General features: G+C 38.8%; 1 protein-coding gene across 2 annotated transcripts in view; it reads right to left on the reverse strand.

The window, feature by feature from the left end:
- The window catches only part of babam2 (BRISC and BRCA1 A complex member 2), an 86,089-nt gene that overhangs the window by 68,730 nt on the left and 2,786 nt on the right, over nucleotides 1-14,573 (reverse strand). For both annotated transcript variants that reach the window (XM_044165929.1, XM_044165930.1), the window contains exons 3-4: nucleotides 14,236-14,312; nucleotides 10,550-10,644 (exon numbers count right to left, since the gene is read on the reverse strand). In XM_044165929.1, coding sequence (XP_044021864.1) covers nucleotides 10,550-10,644; nucleotides 14,236-14,312 — 172 coding nt within the window. The remainder of the gene's footprint in view (nucleotides 1-10,549; nucleotides 10,645-14,235; nucleotides 14,313-14,573) is intronic.

Below are 14,573 nucleotides of genomic sequence, written 5' to 3' on the forward strand. Positions count from 1 at the left end.
AAATCAGGAAGGGGGCAAACACTTTTTCACACCACTGTAAATAACACTAATGTCAGTAATGCTCTGTTGTAAGTCTCTGACCTGTTGATAATTCCTAAACAACTGCAGTTTGTGCTCGTTTACACAGGGCAGGCACAACGGACTGACTAAAATGCACATGTGAAGGCACATTATAGCGGGGCTCAAGCACTTTGACCATATGCTTAAATTCTGTATTCTCTATGACCGACTATGGCTGCATATCCACAGCGATAAACACTCCTATAGCATTAGTTATTGATTTGGCACGGTCTGAATCTACACTAAGAGGCTGCCTGAACACTGTGGGGAGAAGGACTCGCCTTCCAGTCTGTTTTTGTCTCATTCCGCTAATCAACACATTCGGGTGATGCTGTCGTAAATGGCGTGCTTGAAGTGTTTCCGTATACCCGACTTCAGTTGAACAATGTCGGCATACAGTTTGACACTAATTGTTGCCCATTTTCGCTCTAACTAACCGTAATACTCCAGTGGATCTGCATGTCATGGGAAGATCCTCCAGCTCTTGTCTCTCATTTGTGTTTGCCATTTGGGGGCAGCAACACTACATGACTAACCTGGCTTACCGGGCTAAGCCGACTAGCATGCTACTGCTGATAGACAACAACTGATGCACTGCCAAAACTTTCTGAGTAAAACACGCGCTCTAGAATTTCTGTTCCGCACGTGCAAGTAGTAGACATAAATAGACTATTTTGACAGAAATTGTTTGGTTCACAGGGTGTACCAAACCGAGGAAGTCGCATACCGAACCGAACGTCCTGTACTGAACAGTTTGTGACGTACACCTCTAGTAAATATGCTTGCGTATACTAGAATGGCCTAATTCTCAAAGTGGATCTAGGTTAAGAAAATTGAGGGGCAACTAGATTCTCATTAAGATTATTAAGAGCAACATGTAGCCTATTATAATGATTCAAGCCTAGGTAAAGTGGACAAATAAGTAGATAGGTATATCCATATGCTGAACCAACCAGCAGAAGCTATTTCTTTTCATTACTGGAAATGTGTTAATTTTCCCCTGTTCATGCTTAACCTATGTGCTCAGTTAATTGACCCAAAGCAGCAAAATGTGGATGCCCAGGTGGGGGAACAGAGCCAAACAACAACAAATCCACACAATGCAACAGAGACAACTTCTGGAATTTCCAGTGTAACTAGACAGAGCCTGCCTCTGTACCACACAACAAAGTACAGCAGGAAGGATAAGTGGAAACATGTTGATGTTGTATCTAGAGAGGCCATCGAGGCTAACCCCAGGTCTCGGGCACATAGACACACAGACTGAGAAAGATACAAAACACTGGGAAACTCCCAAAATGTTTAGTGCCTGCACACATCACCCAACAAGTCTAGACCAGACAAATGATACATTATGCACAAATAAGGGGACAGAGGGGCAGACAAATAGTAGTATTAGGTGAGTAAAAAGAGAGGTGCAATTAGAGATAACTGTTCTAATGTGCTGCATACTTACATCTATGTCACGGTAGAAGCGAGAAGAGTATTTCATGTTCTTTGGCCCATTTGTTGACTATATATAAGTCTATTGCAATGAAGTATCACAAGCAACAACGTATTGTAGAAAGCTACATAGTTCAGTTTCTCCACAAGTGAAAAGTACAGTTTGTTCAGTGACATACAGTTTCACTTTAAATGTCTCGTATGTATTAAAATACAATAGGACAGCTGATAACTAAGGGATAATGTAGCTGAAACGTTCAAAAGACGATTCTGAGATTCATGGGGCATGCATTAATTCTGTCCCTAATTTCAGCGTAGTTGAACTGAAACTCTTGTGCTGTTTATCCAAATCAATGTCAGATCTAAGGTACACATGATTTTTATTTCCTGGGCCAAAACATATAAAACCACCTGTATGGTCCTTTCATGGCTTAGGCAAGTGTTAAGTTAAAATTAAACTCTGTAGTCATCATTTACCGAATTAGGGAAGAAAAAAAGAACCATGTTATGCAATAGTACTTATCTTCTACGTAGGGGATTTAAGTAGTATTTCTCTCCACCTTCCCTCCCTCCTTTCCTGCTTCTGTCTTTGTCATTTCCTCCTCTTTGGTCATTTTTCACTTGTAAGTAGACCTACTCTGTTGTATTCCTATTCCACTAAGTTTGGTGAACACGTCTTTCCAACCTCCTTTCCACTGGGCTCATGCCCCTCCACCTGGGCAAAGTTGAATGCAGCCTTGATCACTGTTAGCCTGTTATACTGACTGGAATAGAATGTGATATCACTGATAAAACCACAGTAGAAATAGATCTTCTGTGAAACTTCATCAGTTTTGATGAAAGTGGTTAACTTGTTTTCTTTATTTTCCCAAATACTTTTCTTAAGTAAAGTAATGTTTCATTATTTAAAAATTTGATGGAAACACCATATAAGAATAAAAGAATAAGATTACAACAAAATGTTTCACCCACCAGTATCTACTGGTGGAAAGCATGAGGCAAACAGCTGACAACAATCAAAATAAATGAATACAACAAGTTTCCTCCAATACTGACTTGGTGGACAAAATATTAGAAACAACATTATTATTTATTAATATTTTCAACAGCATCTACAGCACCGAGACTGCTCTTGTTAAAGTCTTCATTGACATCCACTTAAACACAGACAGTGGCCAAATTTTAGTCTTGGTATTTTTGGATCTCATTGCTGCTTTCGACACGGTCGGCCACAACATATTACTAGACCGACTGGAAAACTGGGTGGGACTTTCTAGCACAGTATTAAACTGGTTTGAATCCTACTTAAAGGACAGGGACTACTTTGTGTCTATAGGTAATTACACATCTGAGCAGACAAAAATTACATGTGGAGTTCCCCAAGGCTGCGTTCTGGGGCCTCTTCTGATTAACATCTACATGCTACCGCTGGCTCAGATTATGGAAAACAAAAAAATATGTTACCATAATTTTGCAGACAACACAAATATTTACATAACCGTATCAGCAGGGGACTATAATCCCATACAAGCACTGAGTAAGTGTATTGAACAAATAAATGATTGGATGTGCCAGAAGTTTCTTCAGTTAGACAAAGTTAAAGCTGAAGTAATTGTTTTTGGAGTAATGTTAAAAACCACAAACCAAGCCAGAAATCTTGGTGTAGTCATGGACTCAGATGTGAATTTCAACAGCCACATTAAAACAATTATAAAGTCAGCCTACTACCAACTGAAGAATATATCCAGGATTAAAGGACTCTCAGCAGGATTTGGAAAAACATGCATTTATCTTCAGTTGACTCAACTACTATAACGGTGTCTTTACAGGTCTCTAAAAAAATCGATCAGACAGCTGATTCAGTACGCTGCTGCTTGCGTCCTCACTAAGACCAAGAAGGTGGCTCACATCACTCCAGTTCTGAGGTCTTTACACTGGCTTCCTGTCTGTCAAAGAATTGATTTCAAAATACTACTGTTGGTTTATAAAGCACTGAATGGTTTAGGGCCAAAGTACATTTCTGATCTTCTGCTACATTATGACCCTTCCAGACCTCTCAGGTCATCTGGGACAGGTCTGCTTTCTGTCCCCAGAGTCATAACTAAACATGGAGAAGTATCGTTCAGTTTTTATGCACCATATATCTGGAACAAAGTCCAAGAAAAAAATCAATCATTAAAATCAAGGCTGAAGCACTTTAAATTGCCTTGTTGTTGAAATGTGCTATACAAATAAACTTGCCTTGTCTTACAGCCTCCAAAATGAACATTCTATACATTTGAATCAACACCTCTGTAAAACAGTTCCAACAAAAACAAATTACAACCTTCATGAAAGGTAGGACTTAAGTTGACAATATTAAGAGCTAGAACAATACAATCAGCCGATATTAGCTTATTGCAGATATATTGGTATCGGTGTATACTGTATGTCGGCCGATAAGTAACAAGAAATAGCAGTACAGAAAAGCCAACCTAGGTTTGAGGTAATTTAGAAACGTCACCATTAAATAGTTTGTCCACCAGAGAGCACTGACAAGTTGTTTTTCATAGTGTAAAATGTCCTGCTTAGCATGTATCTCTGTCACAAAAACAAAAATCTAAGGAATCCATATCATGATCATTTGTTTATGTTATGTGTTTAAACAATAAACACTATCGGGCAATATATTGAGATCAGATTTTTTAAGCTCCCGAATACCAGCATCAGTATCGGCCTAAAAAAAGTTAGCTATAGTCGGTATGCTTCAAAGTGCTTCAATGATTCACTGTTTGTAGATGGAGAAGTTAATTATTCTAAAATGTTTTATCACCATGTTTAGTACAACATTAGACCAAACATCACACCACCAGACTACAAACTGCAGCATTTCTCTCATACACTGTTTACACTTTGTGATCGGTCGGAACCATGACATCACGTCCAAGTGTGGGGAATTTTCATTGAACAGAAGGTTAATGACACCGTTTTGCTTCATGCAGTAAATGGTCGGGTGTATGGAGGCAGGATTTGAATTCTCAAGCTCTGTTTATATTCTTCACACAATTTCTGTCGCTTTTTGTGTGTACAAACAATACCTCTCAGGAGAAACTGTCCAAAAGTGTGCATTTTACCCCATTTGTACGATTCTTTGCACCCCCCAGGCATATCCCAGCCTTAACCAGAGTCTGGTTCTGCTCGAGGTTTCGGCCTCTTAAAAGGATGTTTTTCCTTGCCACTGTGGCCAAGAGCTTGCCCTTGGTGGGAACTGTTGGGTCTCTTTAAGTAATATTATAAAGAGTACGGTCTAGATCTGCTCTATAAGTGCAATTAATTGCCGCTATATAAATAAAATTTTATTGAACTGAATTGTATTAGACTGCATTAGTTTTAGCTGTGTGTACCTAAATAACTGGCAACTGAGTTGTACACATACATGTACTGTATACACACTACCCTGCAGTAACAAGTAACAAGGCCTTTCAGTCACCCATCACATTGATTTGGGTTTACATTAATTCAATTCCCATGGTAAAAATCAACATTGCATGTTCTATACTATTTAAAACTTTAACTACAGTCTCTACATGTTCACCACAATTAAGTAATCTGATAAGCCGCCTTTTAACTACTGACTGGAATCTATTAAATCTTCAGGTTAGACAGCTATAAATGTGGTCAAGTGATGATTAAGGTTAAGGGGACAATCAGTGGTCAATTAGAGATTTATTTCCATGTTAAAAGGAACAGTGGCCTCTGCCCAAAATAAACCCATTAGATCGGCAGCTGACTTTCCACAGCCCTAACAGAGTTATATTCATGAAACTAGTGTGAGACTTAACATAAGTGACCATTTAAAACAAGCCTTACAGTATGTGTATCAAAGCACTCTGAGGTGGGGAACTGCCCTGGTGGCCAATTAACCATGGTCTGGATGCCATTTAGCCTACATTTGCACTTGACAATGAACCCTTACACCCTAGCAACAATACATCAGGGAACCTCAATAAATTTGTGGCAGACTTTGCTCATATTCCATGGCTCATGGAACTGTTCTGCTATAAAAGGTTTATTTGTGGGACATGTGGCCTCTCTCATCATCCAGCTAAAGAATTTAAGTCTCTTTCATCCCTCATGCATTGTGGTTTAAATGTTGAAAGGACTTTTCTTAATAATCACTAAGGTTTGAGGATTTCTTGTTGCTGTAGTATTTCATGTTTGAGTGGCTATACCTTCTAAAAGGCAGCATGCAGGCAGTTCAGCAGTGTGGAGGAGGCCAATTTTAGTACTTTTCAAGGGGGGTCATTACTCCATCCGAGGAGGACAAAAAAACAATACTGTGAATACTGTGAGTGATACTAAATAATATTAAAATCTTATGAGAATTGATATGAGACATTATTTTAGGCATACAAGTAATATTGTATTTAAATTAAAATTTCGAGAAATTATAACGTCATACTGATGAAAAACAGGGTGAGAAAGTACTCCCCTTTCATTAGGGTTTATTGTGCTACCGACAAATATTGTATCAGTATTTCTCTTAAAGGTAACTTCAAAGTAAAATACTGTGTACCTAGAAAACTAGATCAATTTACTGTAGTTTACATTTGTGATAATAACTACATTACTGGGATACTTAAAAGTACTTTTTCATTACTCTAATCATTATATCCAAAAGTGGCATTATATTTAGAAATAACTGCTATGTAATTATGACAAACTGCTGGTAAGTCACATCTGATAATTAAAGCTGAAGATAACAGATATCATCTAAATTGATTATGTTGCGAGCTCTCAGTCTCCACTTTGGATGCTGAGGTAACGTTGTAATTTCACAGACTGACAGAATAAGCAGCTGCTCAGCCCTGAATGTCTGGAGATCTTGATTAGGGAAATAATGTGATATACTTAAAAGTATAACTGGGGGATGCCGACTATTGTTTATTATCTGCAAGCTGTTATGAGTATTCCACTGCTATCTAACTACAATGTACGGGGCTGGAAAATGACACAGGCAGCTAACGCAAGATTGTTTACTGACAAACAGACTCATCGCTCTGTTAGTCTTGCTACTTGCTAATCCTTGCTAACTTTTTGAGTGCTAAAATGTTACAAATTGGCATATCACTCCCCCCCCCCCCAAAAAAAACAACATCTTTAGCGGAGCTTGCAATTCACGTTTACTAGATAAGAGACAATAGTTTCATTTTGTAGTTTGGCTAACTTATAAAATAAATGTTGATACAGCCTATAAAACCTAAATATGACAACCTGCTAACAGCTTTGATTTGGGGCTTGATTTATTGCTGGAGAACTGGGCGCAGGAAGGTTGTAGTGATGGGATGTGCTCAGTGGAGGACTAATTTGCTGAAAGTGAAACTTTTTGAAGAATAAGACTTCCAACATGGATGGACTGTACCATGAAGGGTTTTATTCCTGTTATTTTTCCTTTCTTTTGCTACAGCAATACATTTCTCTGTCTAAACAGAAACATGGATAACTAACCTACTCAACAGGGAAAAATACAAGGCTAAACAGAGGATTTAATAATACCCTTGGCTGGCTGTAAACAAGAGCAATGTGTTGCTGAGACATGAAGAATTCAACCAGCCACTGACAGAGAACCTAAAATTAGCCTAATGTTTACCCCCACTGGATAACAAAGGCTAGAAACATACTGCTTGGAGGGGGCCAAAAGTGAATTGCACTTTTCATGGATATAATCTATGAAGGAGAAATGTAATTATCAGTAGCACACAATAATATTTTCATCATTAATCAGCAGAATTTTATCATTTTGTTTAAATGAATAGGTCATAAAAAAATGTTCTGCAGACAAATGGTCCATTAGTTTTAAGATGATTCTTAATAAATTCACACTGCCAGTGCTGATGGTAAAAAGTTCCCAGGAGATATTGGGGAGGGGGTTTAAGGAACTGCTGGGAATTCAGCGTTTTAAAGAGTTAGAGGGGGTTGTACTTACTGAAAACGCACAGGAAAAAAGAGTGAGTAGGAGAGGAGGATCTCAGGCAGAGAGACAGGCGAAGGAGGATTATGAAAGCTCGAACAGCCAAACACAGCAAGAATATAAGTGAGAAAAATAAACAAGTGATGGGTTGCCAAGTACTGGCTCAGCAGAGGTACTTCCCCTTATGTGCACAGCTGGATTTGTGAGACGGTGAGCAATACTCCCCTCTCTTCTCCCAGACTCTGACACAAGCAGGGGAATTTAGCTCCTCCATGCTAGGCGGCTTCAAATATAGCACTGGATAACTGCATGGCAGCACCTTAACAACAACAAGGAAGTACTCAATAGAGTGCAGCTCTCCATTAAAGCCTAATAATCTCCCTAGTCAACACTGTACTGAGACATTCATTTCCTAGTCAGCATTGTACAGGGTAATTTATTTAATTCATTTAGAACTAACCGGATAGAACATTTTTGTTAGAACAAACTAAACGTTTGGCCTAATACTGGCACTACATGAAAGATCCACCCCAGTATCCCCAGTACGCCCCTGATGATTTACATTCAATGCCAACGTTCAGTACCAGCACAGGAAGTAGGGTGCCCTATATGTGAAAGTAACGTCTTTGATGCACGAGTTCAAGCTCGTCACAGACTTACAATTAACGTTTGCCTTTTTGTTAACCCTAACTACAATCTTTCCTAAACTTAACCAAGTATTCTAGTTGTCTAACCCTAACCATATTTAAACCATATTTTATTTGCAATAACCACTATCTTTCCCTAACCTTAACCATACATTAGTTGCCATTTGCAGATACTGCAGAAAGCGTGAATTTTCTAGACACTGGAATTCAACATAATCTGGGGTTTTGCAGAATTGTCCTAATATTGATGTTCTTGTCTGGTGATAGGTTTGAAAGGTCATAGGGTCACAAAAATAATTTTTCCTGTTGGAAGCATTGATGCTCACACCAAATTTCACGCCAATATGACCATTAGCTTTGGCAATATGCTGGCCAAACATAAATAGACAAACATATTCATCGCTCATGGTGGGATTTGTTTGGTCTCTCTTAATAATATTATAAAGAGTACGGTCTAGAACTGCTCTATAGGAAAAGTGCAATGAGATAACTTCTGTTATGAATCAGTGCTATATAAATAAAATTGAATTGAATTGATGATATGATAAGGGCCTATTTATAACTTGTCATAGCACAACAGCTTTTGCACGTGCCTCCTCCATTATTGTGTTATGGTATGTTGCGCCAGTCCAACATCATGTCCGCAGTGCGTGGAGCTGAGCAGGCTGCGCCAAAAGTTCACATTTTTTTAAACACTGACCCAAGCAGCGCTGGCCAGTGGCTGAAGGCTACTGCATGCGCTGTGATTAAAGATGGAGGAATGTAACTATACAATAACAAAATCATGATTATATAAAGACCAAACAGAAAACCTTTGCAGAGCTACAGATCAGCCTTCAGTTTCAGTTACAAGGTTTGTTACAAAAATCCTGTTTGAGCCTGTATAATGATCTAACTGCTGTAAACAACTGCAACCTGGTAGATCTTTGAAAAAGTGATTTCACCTAGCATACTCAGAGCAGATCAGTGAGAAACCAATAAGTTAGCTTTGCTCCAACAGACTCTGCCAAGAATCCTGTGTAAGCAAATAAAGTCAACACGTTTTTACAATATTTGTCAGCCGTAAAAAAAAAACCTCAGTGTATGTGTCTCTTTCTTTTAATCTTTGAAGAAGCATTTCATGCATTTTCATGACCGGGAGACAGAAATTGTCGCTACATTTGTGCAATATGCTTGCGCCTTAAAATGGAGTAAACCTGAGTGACAGACAAGGCAGGGCATACAAAAATAAATGAGTGGTTTCGTAGAAGACCAGTGTTTTCTGTGACTTTGATGGAAGTATTTTATTCCTTCCTGGTGTTCGACGTTACTTGTTGGCCTAAAAAGCATTTTACGCAGTCCAAAACCAGTTAAAATTCAGTGTGAAATTCGAATTGTAAAATACATTTTAGAATACCTCTGTAAAGTAGCCTATTTGGAAAATTACCAGAAAATATTTACTGAGGATTCCTTTCTAAATAGAATTATTTAGGACTGAAAATTAGGTGTGGTTAAAACATGCATGTTGCTGATTATCTGGAATGTTGTAACCACTTTTTGTTTTGCAGCAGCTTGTATTAATCTGCAAACGTTAAAACCCCACCCCATTCGAAACTAGACAGCGCTGATGCAATCAGTCCTTGAAAACCCGTTCTCATACTGGACTTACAAATTATTTACAAAGTCTAGATACTTTTATCTTCCCATTTTCTGGTTAAAGTTAAAACATACTTCAACACTGGAAACAGATGTTCATGTTCAAAAGTTATAATTATACAAATTAAGATGGAACAAATCCAATGAATTCACCTCCAGGTACAGTTCCTGGAAGCCTAGCATTACCATGAACCTCATAATGTGTTTAATCAACTGCTGTTAAAGGCAATCATCTGAGTGCTGGGTAATCTATACTGTCTTTATTACAGAGTAGGGTGACATACATGTTCTACACAAACTAGTACAGCCCCTTTATCCTGTTTAGGCTAGCTTGCTAGTGAATCATGGCTTCACAGAGACGATCAGAATTGCAGATAACCAGAATCAAGTCAAAACATAATAGCATAATGAAATACATCTTCCAACATTTCCAGCTGTCTAACACCGCACACCCATCGTGGCTGCAAAGTGTTAGCTCACTTTTACAAAAGGGTGTATATGGCACTGCTTCAACTCCATGTGGCCTCTGGGATCAGTGAAGTTGTGATCGGCAATTTGACGCATCTGTCTGACATTTAGGACCACATAGGAGAGCCATGCAATATGGCAAAATGAATGAGAAGATCTGACTTTAACAAGAGGGACAGAACAAAAACAAATCATGCGGTAAATGTGTTTTCTTGTGCAGCAGGGTAATAAAAATCAAGCATATATTCACTGTAAAATAAACCACATTTTGAATACAATAAATTAGCATTTTAAAGTCTCCCAGCAAAACCTGCAATTAAGGATTCTCATGAGTGCAGATACTCACTGGTAGTTCTGAGGGTTCAGGGAGAAACTCTGCATCTTCTCCAAAAATAAAATCTGGTGGCAATTCTGGATATTGCGCATTGAATATGATATCCCCTGGAAGAAAAGAAGGAAAACGGATGACTCAGCACACTAATGTGGACAAGATAAATTCCAAAAGTTGACTTGCTTGCATTTCACTGTGTGCTGTAAAGTGACCACAACGTATCAAGGGATCAACCTAACTTCTGTCTCATAAAAGCACTCTCTTCAACAACAACAACAACAACAACAAAAAAAAAACTCAATCAATTTTCATTTTGTGTATAACTGAGGCCTAACAAATAAAAGAAAATCATCTTCTTTCCAGAAGTGAAAAAAATAATATTAGTATGGCAATCTGCTTTATTCTGTCCAGTTTCAAGATAGGGAGAGTGATTTTTTGAACACTGCTGAAACAAGGGAAACTGCAGTGGGAACAAGACATTATCTTAACCTAGTCAGTCTTGAATCTGAATCTGACATGCAATGGCTTGTTCAGGCAGCTGTTTTTTTCGGCGGCTGCCTTAACAACCGCATGATGTGCAGCTGCTGAGCTCTGGGGTCTTTTAATTTAAGTACCTACAGTAATGAGCAAACTTGAAGCCACTCGAATCCTGCCAAACGGGTCTGCCTTGTAAAGATAATTGCACATGTATTTTTAAATATGGCACAAATAAAGCAATGCTAAAATAAAGTATATTTATTCGAAAACCTGAAAGGAGTGAAACAAATATGTTCTAAAATACTATAAGTAAAAACTTCATAATGCATTTAGACAAATCAAAAACTCCAGACTGGGAATGGCCCTCGCTGAGGAAAGGACAATCATAGGACATCATAACATGATCACATAACACATTGCTTGGGCTGGTTCACAATGTTCTGATATTATGTTACACAATTCTATTTGTGTGCTGCAAGACTGTTCTGTTCTGCTTTTTTTGCCGTTCCAGCAAGAAGGGACAAACTTACACATATGGAAGTATTTTTCCAGCGGAGACGAGTCAAACAAGGAGATGAGAGGATGTGCTGTAAATCTGTTACAAACCACTGGAAGTCTGTTAGAGACGTACTGGCATGATTCCAGAGGGAAATGGAGGTCTTGGAAGTGCAACCTTTACAGGTTAAAACATTTCTTCACACAGCCGGAGACAGCGATGAAGAAGCCTCACGGAAAAGTGTAGTGTAGTCACTGCATAACGTGCCTTCTCGTAGTCTTAGTTCTATTTCAGCCAGACATTTTACTGAGGTCATATGTGCAACAACACAGGCCACAAATTGTTGTTTCGCAGTACCAGCCAAGGTGGTGAAGTGGAAGAGGGCTGGGCTCGCACTAATAGTGCTTAGTTCGGTGCAGAGTGTGCCATGCTTTTGCACGCTATCAGTAGGCCGGTCCATAGACTGGCACACACCAACCTGCGGCACTGCATCCTTGATTAAACAAACCTTCTTCCTCAGGCCAAAGCACAGGAAGGTACAGCAACTAGTACAGGACAGCTGCAGAGATGTTGCATGCCACGCCACGGTGCGAGTGGCCTGTTTTTTGTGGGTGGGGTGCATCTTTAATTCATGTCTCCATGAATTCGTAAACATCAATCTATCACAATATAAAAAGCCAAAACTTTTCAGACAGCTCTGACATCGCACCTTGCTATTGTCCAGATGGTAACAGCCACTTTTACATGTTGCCATGTAACTCCACAACTGTGTTGCATATTCTTCAACTTTCCATCTCTGCATTCTTCGAGTCTGGCCACAACATCCTGACACAGGTCACAACCATTTCTGCCAGAGCAGATTTTTTTTTAGCAATTTTTGCTAAATAAGCAAAGCCCACTTCCCCTAACCAGACACAGGCTTTTCCCCAAGCAGGGCCACATTTGCACCAAACTTTATAGACAGCCGAATGAAACTTCATACCCATACTCCTGATGAATTTAGCATGTCATAATGTTCCCAAACTGCAGACTCGGACTCCATCAACTGCAGCTTATAGGCAGAATTTTATTTACATTTATTGTTTAGACTTGCACATTAACAGGCTACTTTTTTCTTTTGGAAACCCTCTGAAATGAGTAGCAATCTGTTCAAAGAACTTCTCAGCAACTCATCAGCCACAAAAACCTGTTTCACCAATCTGACAGACCTGGCTTGCGTCACCTACTCTATCTTTGAAGTGGGTAAAAATATGCGTTGCAGTAACCTGTCTGGAGCTTTTGAAAAATGAAAATATGTGAAATGATGGGTGTGTTTACTTATTTAATTATGTATTTTTACAAGCTTTGATATAAACATAATTTTGCACTCATCCGCTGAATCAGTTCAACACAATTATTACAGGAAGCCTCCTTCGAGTTCCGAGGTTTTGTAGACCCCAAGCACAGTCAATTCCAATCAACTCACAAATAAACGTTCTTTGCAATGCCCACAACTTCAAATCAATGCGCACACAAAATTGAGAGATGATAACTGATGGCACGTTTTCAGGACATGTGTGTGTGTGTGTACACACAGGCCTGACATGGGTCTCATGAGTCACCATAATTCCAGTAACACTAATTATAATCTTAAAAACATTTAGCGACGTTGCCCATTGGGCACTTTAGGAGGCATGCTCATGAGTCTCTGATGTGGGAACTTGATTCAGAAGTGAGAGATCCTTGCAGTAAATGTTCAGTGGCACAAACTACAGCATATTTACCGGTATCATTTCACATCACCATAATCAGAAAAATATTCACCTTGTTTTTGTACTAAGGAATTCCTGTGGGTGCTCTTGGTCTTACTGCGTGCTTAGTAACTGCAATTACAAAACATTCCTATGGCACCGTTTGGTTAATTATGCACTTTGTTCAAGTATTTACATGGTATTTTCATTGACAACCCTCTTTCCAGTCAACTGAAGTTCTTGTCAGAATATTTCCACTGTCTTCGTGTCGCCTCTGTGCATAGTTCTGGTTACTTCAAAACATTTGAAATGTGTCCTGAATATGTGTTTTGAATAATATACTGATTTCACATATCCACTGGATATGTTTGACTTCTGACTTCAGCTGGAACCACTTCTCATCTCCAAACAGGCCTACTGTGAGGCAGAAGTGGATCTCTCAAAACTCATCAAGGTTGGATTGGGAAATCAAATTAATTCAGCAGTGGCGTTTCTTTTTTCTTTTTTTTAAGTGCAGGCTTATTGCTCTAGACAATGAATCAATTAACCTGAGCACAGTGGGTACCCTGCAAATTGAAATGCTGTCGGCACTTATATTTTAAAGAACAAACAAATGGATGAAAAAAATGGAATCAAAATGGACAAAATTGTTCAACCGGCATGATTCAACTCTTAACTGTTCCTTAATTTGTGTTCACTGTTAATTAATCTAAGCATATATTCATCCATACAGACTAACTGACAAGCCTGATTTTAAGACCGAAGAGCCTTAGCTCACCCCTAGTTCTACATCTGCTACTGCTTCTGCTTTGTGACTTAATAAGGCAAAGCAATGTGTGCTAACAGTTTCTCTCCCAAAAGTATTATCTCAAAAGCCAACAATAATAACAACTATCCAGTGCTTTTGCATAAATATCAGTGGGTATTTCTTCAACCAACCTCAGAGACTAAAATGGTCTGATTAATTTGAAAAGAGCAACGAGGACTCGTTTACTTACATTTCAGGGTTTCTCCAGCATAGGGGATGTGAAGTTTAAAGCGATCACAGCAGGGACCAGGGGTCAGAGATGTACATCTGAACACGGGGGGTTAATGAAAGCAACAAAAGACATAATCACTCTAATAGTCTGAGAACATGTGACAGTAAGCATTAACAAGGTTCATGATTAATTAAACCGCCTTATATTTCTGACTGTGATTTTGCAAACTTAACTCAGCGCCCAAAACACACTACTGTCTTTTTTTTTATGTCAAATCCTTTCTACACATCACTTTGTTGCTTGTTGATGAACACAAAGAGGTCTTCTGGTCATTTAGACTGATCAGCTGCTTGTCT

This window comes from Siniperca chuatsi, linkage group LG15, assembly GCF_020085105.1.
Source record: "Siniperca chuatsi isolate FFG_IHB_CAS linkage group LG15, ASM2008510v1, whole genome shotgun sequence".
NCBI lineage: Eukaryota > Metazoa > Chordata > Actinopteri > Centrarchiformes > Sinipercidae > Siniperca > Siniperca chuatsi.